The 9,801-nt window shown below is 56.0% G+C and overlaps 4 protein-coding genes across 4 annotated transcripts; 2 read left to right on the forward strand and 2 right to left on the reverse strand.

The window, feature by feature from the left end:
* Nucleotides 1–2,550: 2,550 nt before the first annotated feature.
* On the reverse strand, nucleotides 2,551–3,712 carry IE81DRAFT_285959 (hypothetical protein; the record flags this gene model as incomplete). Its single annotated transcript, XM_025511655.1, has 5 exons — nucleotides 2,551–2,726; nucleotides 2,803–2,896; nucleotides 2,963–3,046; nucleotides 3,119–3,174; nucleotides 3,295–3,712. Coding segments are annotated over 5 exons (828 nt in total), but the record flags the coding sequence as incomplete, so codon positions are not given.
* IE81DRAFT_213449 (hypothetical protein) lies at nucleotides 3,655–5,602 on the reverse strand. Its single transcript, XM_025510986.1, has one exon. It carries the CDS (start codon nucleotides 5,376–5,378, stop codon nucleotides 3,771–3,773), a length of 1,608 nt encoding a protein of 535 aa, XP_025372499.1. The 5' UTR covers nucleotides 5,379–5,602; the 3' UTR covers nucleotides 3,655–3,770.
* On the forward strand, nucleotides 5,602–6,408 carry IE81DRAFT_213330 (hypothetical protein). The gene has a single exon (XM_025510985.1). It carries the CDS (start codon nucleotides 5,826–5,828, stop codon nucleotides 6,294–6,296), a length of 471 nt encoding a protein of 156 aa, XP_025372500.1. The 5' UTR covers nucleotides 5,602–5,825; the 3' UTR covers nucleotides 6,297–6,408.
* Nucleotides 6,409–7,128: 720 nt separating this feature from the next.
* IE81DRAFT_213596 (hypothetical protein) lies at nucleotides 7,129–9,185 on the forward strand. The gene has a single exon (XM_025510987.1). The coding sequence runs from the start codon at nucleotides 7,388–7,390 to the stop codon at nucleotides 9,038–9,040; it is 1,653 nt and encodes a 550-aa protein (XP_025372501.1). The 5' UTR covers nucleotides 7,129–7,387; the 3' UTR covers nucleotides 9,041–9,185.
* The last annotated feature ends 616 nt before the right edge of the window (nucleotides 9,186–9,801 follow it).

The following is a 9,801-nucleotide window of genomic DNA, read 5'->3' on the forward strand; positions in this document are numbered from 1 at the left end:
CTCTGCGCCTTCGCCCGAGTCGGCATCTTTGAAGTATCCGCTGGCCTTTTGGTGGAACTCGTCATTGCTCATCTTTGTGCGTGCATAGCCCACAATCGTCGTGTTCTTTGGCAACAATCCTAGACGGAACAGGTTGAACAGAGCTGGAAAGGTCTGCAGAGAGAGGTGAGGCGACCATGGTAAGTGAGTCAGTCAGTCTGCTGCTGCTGATGTGCAAGCACTCGAAGACAGCAGCCGAGTGGCACAGCGCACACACTCACCTTCTTCTTGGCCAGATCACCGGATGCACCGAGGACTGCGAGCATTTGTAAAAGAGCGCATACAATAGTGTCAACTTCATCATTGCTGGTCCACCACGCCTCACGAGGCCATGGTCCATCTCGCAACCTATCCTGACGCTTTGCAGCCCAGCTCATCTCTACAGCGGCCGTATCGGTCAAAGGACTCACCGACAATGACAGTGTCCTCGGTGAGCTGGCTAGCCGAAGACGACATCTTGACTGCGAGTACTGATGAACGATGAGCAGCGGTTCTGTGTGTGGGATGCTCGTTGACCTGCGATACTGCTGTGATGATCGTGAGCGGGAATCGATTCACGATGATCGATATGCACTCGATTGTACGAACCGAGGACAGTGGAGAGATGTTTGTATGCGCTCACACTCGGTCGAGATTGCTAGCTGCATGGGACCACGCATCGGATGCGCTCTGCCATCGACCGGCTTGCGTGCGGACATCAGAGAGTTTGCTATAGACATATGCGGTAATCAGCTGCTGCTGCTGCTACGCCGCCTAGCTGCTGTTGCATCAGCAGACCAGAAGCGCGCACGGTTCGATTTCGCTGGGGCAGTCAGCAGCAGCATCAGTCGATCATGCTGCTGCTGTCCCTCCCTCTGCTGCTGCTGCTGCCGGCTGAGACGAGGACGCGTGCACGCGCGCGCGCGTGTCGGCGGCTGCTGGCCCGCGCGCGTATGCTCCCTCGCTCGTCCTGCTTCTGCTGAGCGCAGCCTCTGCACTGCGCCCACTGCCTGCGCGCAGCGTGTGGAGGTTTTGGGTAGACATCAACGAGCGCGCCCGGTGCGCCGCGTCTGCAGCATGCAAAGCTGTGCTCGCTTCTCGCTTGCTTGCCACGCTTGCGGCTGCTGATATCTGCTGATGAGATCGATGCGTGAGAGAGCCTACACTCAAGACTGCAATCGTGAATTTTTGTCGCTCTCTCGCTCCAATCCTGAATGAATCATTTTCGCGGAGTCTTCGGCCGCACCTTTCCGATCGCACGTGAGACTGTAGAGAGCAAGTGCATTGCCCCATTAAAAAAGTCCCCCATGCGCCGATGATTTCTTCAAGTTCTTTGGTCGGCCTCATCATGCCATATATGCTGGCCGCGCGTCGCACCAAGTCACACAGCAGCAGCAGCAGCAGCAGCAGCAGCAGCAGCAGATGTGATATGTGATGTGATGCGCTGCCTCGGCAATCGAATTTTACAGCATCGACGACGACGATGACCGCGCAAACTCGTCGCATGGGCTTGCCTATAGCTGGCCGCGCGCGCATCGATCGAGCCCTAGGCTGCGGCTCTTGCATCAGCGGCGGCGGGCAAAGGGGAGCCAACATATATGCATGCAGCAGCCTATATAGCTGCTTGCTCAGATACGCCGTGGCGCAGGACTGCAACGAACTCTCGACCGCTTTTGCGCACCGGTAGGCACCGCACCATCAACGCAAATCGTAAATCACGAGTGATGACGCGCGGGCGCACACGCTGTATATGTACGGTACGTGTAGTCATAAGAGCCGCTCAAGAGAGATTGCCGGTGGTGCGAATCTTGAATGGTGGGTGATATCTCCGCGCGTGGACCCCGTACGTGTTCTCCCATCAGCAACAGTCGTGAGTGGTCATTTCTCTCATACGCACGGCTTGATAATCACGAATTTGCCCAATCAAATCCGCACGTTGCGTCTCTTACTGGCCTTCAAGAGTCTAGGCAGACATTTTTGCTCTGCGGTCAGACGTCGACGTCTTGCGCAGAAACGCTGCGCACTCGTCGTCCGGCTTGCTGTCATGTGTGTGCGGAGCACACACGGGTACGCCATAGACGGCCAACCCCGCAAATCGGATTCGGCAAGGCTGCGCCACGCAGACGTCAAGCCAGCTTTTAGCTGACGCGATCTTCGCTCTCGTCTCACCAAAGCAAGCGCGCCATGCCTCCCCGGGCGCCCATTGAGTACAATTACACCCATTGTGTGGCTGGAACCTTACTGGACTGTAGAGTACAAATGTAGAAAAGCAGGTGTATGAAGGGTCCAGCTCAGGACATGCTCGAGTGCGACGTCGTCTTGCGGTCAGAGGCGTCGTGATCAGCAGTTGGTTGATTCGATGCGAGGCCTTCCTCTTACGCGACGCCATATCACGAGACGGAGGCAGTCGTTGAAGCTTCTGGGTCAGTGGTAGCAGCCCGAGTCGCCGTGACCGAAGATTCGCCAATGTCAAGCGTGTGATTATCACCTCCAGCAGTTGGACCCTTGACGACAGCAACAAGCACAGAGACGTCATCTGTAACGAGCGGAAGAAAGACTCAGCATCGACATGAAAGAGAATGGCGTAAAGAGCCCCGCGATGATGCCGGATGCGGCTAGAAACGAAGACTCACCGAGCTTCCCGCCGACGTAATGAAGACCTTCATCTGTCGCCGCGCATTGGAAGGGTGAAGTGACTGCTCGAGGGTCTGACGAGGCAACAGTAGGAGAAAGTAGTCAGGCGAGATTACAGAGATACTTGGGCGCGACACGCGCGTGACTCACCTTCAGCAATCTGCTTTGCTCTCAAGCAAAGCGCCTCGCTAACATCTTGCGGTGAAAAGTCTGCTGGCAGAGGGTTCGCTGCCGCACTCGAGTTCTGCTCGCCTTCAACTCCGCTGCCTGATACTTCGCCCACTTGAGAGACAGGAATGAAACGTAGGACTTCTTCCAAGACATCCTCGTCGAAAAGGTTATCGAAGCAGCCATCGCTACCCACGATGAGCAAGTCGCCCGGTTGCACACGAAGCTATGGGAGATGAAGCGCAAGAATCGTGAGTCGTCTCGACTTCACGTCGAGGAAAGGCGACGCGACACTCACGCTGTATCTGCCAGCATCGCGACGTGGCTCGTCCCACTCGAGACTACCGTCAGCCGCTCTACTACCCTTCTCTCCGCGCGCAGACTGCTTGCCTTCGCCTTTGGCAGACAGCTCCTCTGGATAATCGTAATCGTCAATCTCCAACTCCGGCTCGCTCAGGGAGGATCCAGTTCCACTGCTCATCATGCCGAGCTGCAAGGGGTAGTTGAAAGAGTGCTGCTGCTCTTCCGATCGGAACACCATGGTGCGCTGCGAAGGTCTGATGACCAGCGCCACGCAGTCGCCCACATTTGCAATGCGCAGCTCATCCTCTCGCAAGATGGCAATGAGCGCAGTGGAGCTTCCCTTGATGCCTTCCCTTCGCGATGCTCGAATGCAGCGACGCCAAGCTCGATGCATGATCTCGACAGGGTCGATTGATGTCCAAGCAGCTAGGGCCTCCCCGTTGTTTGCGGTCAATTCAGCCGCCGACAGGTGATCGTATCGGGACAGTTCGACAGCACAAAAGTGCATCAAAAAGCGCGAGAACAGCGCAGGATCCGCACCTGCTCTCGTACCCCACCCGCCAACGCCGTCTGCAATTCCGAGAGAGTCCTGGAAAGAATAAAGCAAAAGACGAAATGTGAGCACATTGACGGTAATGCACCAACTGTCAGGGTTTCATATTCGTACTCACTGGTCGGAGGAAATACGCATCCTCACCAACCTGCACACTGCGGAGGCGGTCACGAATCACACGCCCGTCAGCGTCCCTAATGCACCTTCGATTCCCTGTGCCGTTCTCTGCCCGACTCCAAAAAGCTTCGTCTCCCTGAGCAGTGCTTCCCCCGCTGAGCGCCGCGCGTCTAGCCTCGACGGCATCCACAGGCCCGAGACCAGGTTCGGAGGGCACGCTGGAGCCAGTGAGGAAGTCCCCCATTTGAGCAAGCTGACTACGAGGTGCTTGCTCTCTACCTTTGCCTTTGCGACTGGCAGACGACGAGGTGATGGCGCTAAGCGGGTGACGCTTTGGAATTCCGTACGCTCCGTGCTCCAACGTGTAGTCGTGCCGCTGAGACCGGGGCGCTTGGAAAGCCCGTTCCCATTCGGATTGAAGCTCGTGGTGACCTGCTGAAGCACTGCTCGAGCTCGCAGGCGCGCTCGGCGGACTGCTAGAGAGAGCGCTTGGCGCATCTCCATCCGTACTGCTGCCAGTCGCGCGAGCAGGCTGCATCGACTTGCCCGAAGGCACATTGCCGTCGCGCGCCGGCGGTGACTGAGCTGGGCCGGGAGAAGGAGGTGGCGTGAAGCTTGGCGAGCTGCCTTGAGGTACTCCATCGGCCGCACTGTGGAATGACGAGGTGGCGGCGCCGGTCAAATTGGGCGGCAGCTGGGCGAAGAAGTCGAGTTGCCCAGAGCCACCGTCAGACAAATCGGCATCCACGTCAGACGCAACCGAAGACGTGGGTTGACCTGCATTCACAGCTGCAGCGCTGCCCTTCAACAAGTCGACGAAGTATCGATTGACTGCGGACGCTTCTGAAGATTTGCCAGGCGAGTTGTCATCTCTAGCACGCGAAAGCGGACTTCCTGTCACGCGCAAGACATCTGCACCGTCTGTCTGAGCTTTAGCTCTGAGGCGTTTTGGGTGTGCGTGTTTGGTTCCGTGGGCTTTGCCGTGCATGCTGCTTGGCGGTAAAGCGGGCGCACTGGTCGAGGCGATACCACCTGGTGCGGCTGCTTGGCTTGACACGCTGAAGTAGCGGCGCATGGGTTGTGGAGCTAAAAGAGTAGAGCGCCGACTAGCACTGACAGCATGTGCATGATTGACCAGAGCAGCGTAGGGGATCAATGCTTGTGATTGCAGTGATAGATTGCTTCTGCCGAGGCCTGGGGAGTTAGTTGAAGAAGCTGAGAGCAAGCTGGAGCTCTGCGAAGCGCTGCTGGTTGGTGTGACGTCCGCTTCAACGACAGCTCGTGGCTGTGGACCAAAGAACGGCGCGCTCACTGCCCCAGGCACCTCGTTGCCCGTAGCGATATGCGAATTGGTGGAGGTCGCGGATGAATGGGAGAGGGAAGAAGGGCTGGGAGTTCCAGCAGCAACGACGGGAGCACTTGAAGCTGCGTGAGATGATTGAGGCGTACGCTGAAGTCCGCTCATGGCGAAGCCGGTGTGGCGAGAGGAGGCATGATGAGCGCCAAAGCTCGCTGCTCTCAACGTCCTACCGCTCGAGCTGGCCGTGGCCCGAGACCATAGATGTTGTGGGGGAAGCTTGGACATTGTCACTGCGCCTAGCCTAGCTGGCAAACACAGATGATCGGCAAGTAATGATGTCCAAAATTTCTACTGTGGATGTAGCAGCGTCGATGCCCTACATCCACCCTCGGCTTGCACGCTTGACGCGCCGTGGTCCAATGCTGCGTTGTGTCGCGAGCGGATAAAGACTTTAGACAATTGCGAGCAAGTTTGTAGAGATGTGGATGCAAAGTGGTGGCCGGTGAGAGTACCCTTGGACAAAATTCTAATCCCGAAGACCGAAGCGCCCAATCCACCCCTCGATCCTGAGAGCGGGCGCGTACACCTTTGAATACACGCGATGCCCCGAGGTGATGCGGCGCGACGGCGGTGTGGGGATCGGGTAATGTCGGACGAAGTCCAGGCGAGCGCAAGGCAAAAAAAAAAAGCCGATTCTGTCCTCAAGAATAGAGGGCTGAGAGAGTGACGAGGATGGTGAATGGGCGCAATGTGCGACGTTGTGAGGAGCATACCGTCGACTCGAGCTTCATTCCCAATAATTGTTACTGCGCGAAGCACCGTGCCTGTGATGGATGGATGCGTGCAATCAGCACGAATGCTGAATGCGATGTGCCATGGCAAGGCGTGCATGGATTTGAGAAGCTGCAAACTCCCAAAAGGTCCGCGAGCCGATTCCTGGGGTACAGCAGCAGCTATAAGCTGTGGCAGTTCCGCATCAGTTGCATGGCAGCTACACAGCGGCCGCGGCGCGATCAAAGGGAGACTACAGGGCCGCGGGGGAGGGCGTGCACGCGCGCGCCCGCGAAATATGGGATCGAGCCGCGCCGAGCCGCGCTTGTCGACCGTCGTGTCGTGCACGCACGCACTTCATCAGCAGCAAGAAACACCGCATTCGTGATTTGGCGTACGTGGGCCGCCGTCGCGGATGCATGCTGCTGCTGATGCTGGTGCTGATGAGAGACACGTACTGTACATGCTGCACGCGCATCGCTCGCAGCGTGAATCTGCTCGCCTCGTGCTGAGCTGCATGCATATGCTGAGGTATATATAGACGCGCGATCAGAAGGATCCCATGCTGCGTGCTGAAGCGAGCGTAATTATGTGTGATGTGCCCGCCTTCTCTTCCCCTTTCAGGCACCGCCTTATCGCAGCCTCCGCGACCCTTTGACGGTATTTTGACTTGTTTTGCATCAGCAATGCGCTGCCACTCCCACCTTCACTCTGACTTGACAATCATGCGCCAATAAGTCATTCGCCATCTGAGCCTATCAAGAAGACGCTCAGGTCTGCTGTAGAAGAGAAAGGTGGCCGCACATGAAGGTGGCATACGAGACATCACAATCAAGAATCTTGAATTGGACTCGAGTTTCTCTACACAGCGAGGTTTTCGAGGGCATGCAGGCATGCATGACGCGTGAGCTGCATGGCCTCCTCTCTGCACGCCACTTTTTGTTTTGGCTGGTGATAGGCTGGCGGTAAGCACAAGTCAAAGCTGAATTATCCACAACTACCATTTGAAATAAAGTGACGTCAAGGGTCACATTTATCTCATACTTGAAATCAATAATATCATCGCTCGACCCGCTGCCTTACACAAAGACTTAGGCTCAAGACCCTCAAGTTTTGGCTTCAGGATTCACTGATTTTGACCTCGAATCAAGTTGAGATTTCTTCACAGCCACGCACGATAGCATTCAAGAATCAAGTCGAAAGTCTCGTGTCTTGACGGCTCCTCTTTCATTCAAGAGTCCTGCTTCTTGATCGCTCAAGACTCGGGTTATGGGGAAGATTAAGAGGAGTCTGAACTCAGGAACGGACTCAGCGCACAGCATTCAAGAGGTTCTCCGCCGCGTCTCTTGCATTCGAGTCGGAAGTCACAGTCGAGTGTGGATTCAAGCGTGCATCTAGCGGAGACCACAGCAACGAACAAGGCCGCTCGCACGTCTTTCGCCACCAATCCATATCGTGCCTTTGGCTTTGGGAAACAAGCGCGGCCGAGCAGCGAATCGGGATGAAGCTTTCGTGTGGTAGCAATGCCTGCTCTTCACTGCGAAACCTCTGACCGCAAGGCGCAAAGGCAGGTGGCGGGAGCATCGACTCAGAGTGCTGCACATGTTCAAGGCAGACTACCTTCAGCTACCTCTTCTCTGCGCGTGCAGCTCCCTTCGACACCAAGCGATCATCAAGATCGACGAGCTTCGAGCTCATCATCGACGCTCCTCGCTGCGCAGCAATCACAACCTGAATACGATCAGGGCCAGTCGGACGCGGCAGTGCTTACCTCCTCCATCCTTGCAGCTCAAGTAGAAGCGCGTTCCCAGCTCTACACGCACGAGAAGCTGGTTGATGGAGTCTCTTCAGACATCCTACGACAAATGCTCACCGTCGGACGTCGTTTCGTCCCACCAGACGATCAGAGCGACTCCACGCATGAAGAAGCTCCGGAAGGCAATTTTGGAAAGATTATCCGTTCCCTGTTCTTGGCGGTCTTGGAAGAGAGGCACGCCTTGGCACTCTGCGCTTATCCAGCTTGCAGATCCACACCGTGTCGTCCACGCCGCCCAGCTGACAAGTATGGCTCTTCGTCCCGCTCTCCATCGTCGTACCGCATCAACCGGCACACGCACTCCATCGAGCCCGAAACGAGGCTCGAAGTGGGAGGAGCGTGGACCTTTTGCTCGGATGCTTGTTGGGCGAGAGCTACGTGGATCAGGCGCTGGATACTCGGCGATGATGGGCACGATCAGCCTTCCGGTCAGCCATCCAACTTGCTGCTCGGCGGCAATGCGAGCGGTGGCAGGTGGGAAGTCTGTGATGATACCCAGCAAAGTATAGAGTTGCTCGAGGATCTGGAAGCAAGAGGCGAAGTGCAATTGCCCGCGGGCCAGTCTAGCACTGTGCCCATACAACAACAAGAGAACAATCTGTCAGAATCGCCCTCAACCAGAGAGGCACGAGAAGCGGATAGACTCGTGCGCAGCAATACGGCTCGCAATGCAAGTGCCAATGCGCTCGCATCTCGAGCAACAGCCACTCCACTTCCTCCGCGCTCTGACAGACCGCGTAATCCAAAATTGCCGAGAGGGATGTCTACCGTGCGAAGAACACCACCAAGGGGCCGTGCAGGCATTGCAACAGCTTCAGAGATGACAGCAACAGGCGCGTCGACCGCTGCTGGAAGCAGCAAAGGCGAAGATGCGGGAAGCGCCCTGCCGCAAACCTCTCAGAGTGTTCGAGATGTACGCTCGCCGACCACACGAATCTCGCGAGGTCCCAATTTCGAGAGACCCGAATCCACACTGCTGCTCGTCAGCCGCAATGAACCCAAGGACGTCTCTTCCATATTTGGCGATCTTCGCATTGTAGAGCGTGGAAGGGATCCACAAGAAGCTACGGTCGGATTGTCCCAGCACCTAGCAATTTCCGACGGGGAGGGTAAGCGTGGAGCGGGTGACGAAGCTCAAGAGCCTTTGCAGGGCGCAATGCGTCCTCCCAGTGTACGAGCGCAGGAGGAGGAGGAGGAGGAGGAGGAGGAGGAAGAGGAGCTGGAGAAGATGTTGGCCAGCCAAAGAGCGGAGGAAGAACGAGGCGCTTTGAGCGGGCATACCAGCGAGGATCTGTGGGACTTCGCAAAGCTGGCTCGCAAACAGATGAATGAGGAACCGAAAAGGGAAGACGTTCCGTAGACAAGTGCGCAAGAGACACTGCACAATAGAATTGTGGATGCATCAGTTGCTTGCGTGAGAGTGTGCGCAAAGTGCAGCCTCGATGAGCTACGGTCATCACATTTACAAAAGAGGGACCCTACACAGAATCGATGTCTCAGGCGTGATGTGTGCGCCCCAAGGGTGACCGCGCGATGCCTGACACTTACGTTGCGACCTCAACAAGCACATTGACAGTTCAGGACTCGAGCCGTTCAAGTGTGTGGAGCACAGTATGGCATTGCGTGTGACGACAGTGGCCCGCTGAAAATGGACTGACATAAAAAAAAGCCCGCCGTCTCCGAAGAGACGACGGGCAGAAGGAGTTTCTGAATGACGACACTACTCTTTGAATAGTCATGAGAAGTAGTAGTAGTAGTCGGGGGTTGCCATTCAATCAAAAAAAATGGCAAAAAAAAAAAGCCCGCCGCCTCCGAAGAGGCGACGGGCTAGAAAAAATAAAGGGTTAAACCTTTTTTTTTTTTGGAGATGAAAAAGTCAAAGGGTTTGAAACCCATTATAAGGGGGAACAGTCCAACCTCTTAATGTTGAGAGGCGTCGGAGTGAGACTGCTTTGTCGATGTTGTCGAGTTGTTCTAATGCCACGTCGTGTCGAATAGAGGAAGAAAGAAACGAACGATACAAATACAATGGCCCACCAAGGATCGGGAGAAACCGCGAATTATGGGGAATCGCCATGCCGAAACCACGAAACCAAAAGCCGAATCCGATCCTCCCTCTGC

This window comes from Ceraceosorus guamensis (genome assembly GCF_003144195.1).
Source record: "Ceraceosorus guamensis strain MCA 4658 unplaced genomic scaffold IE81scaffold_6, whole genome shotgun sequence".
Lineage (NCBI taxonomy): Eukaryota > Fungi > Basidiomycota > Exobasidiomycetes > Ceraceosorales > Ceraceosoraceae > Ceraceosorus > Ceraceosorus guamensis.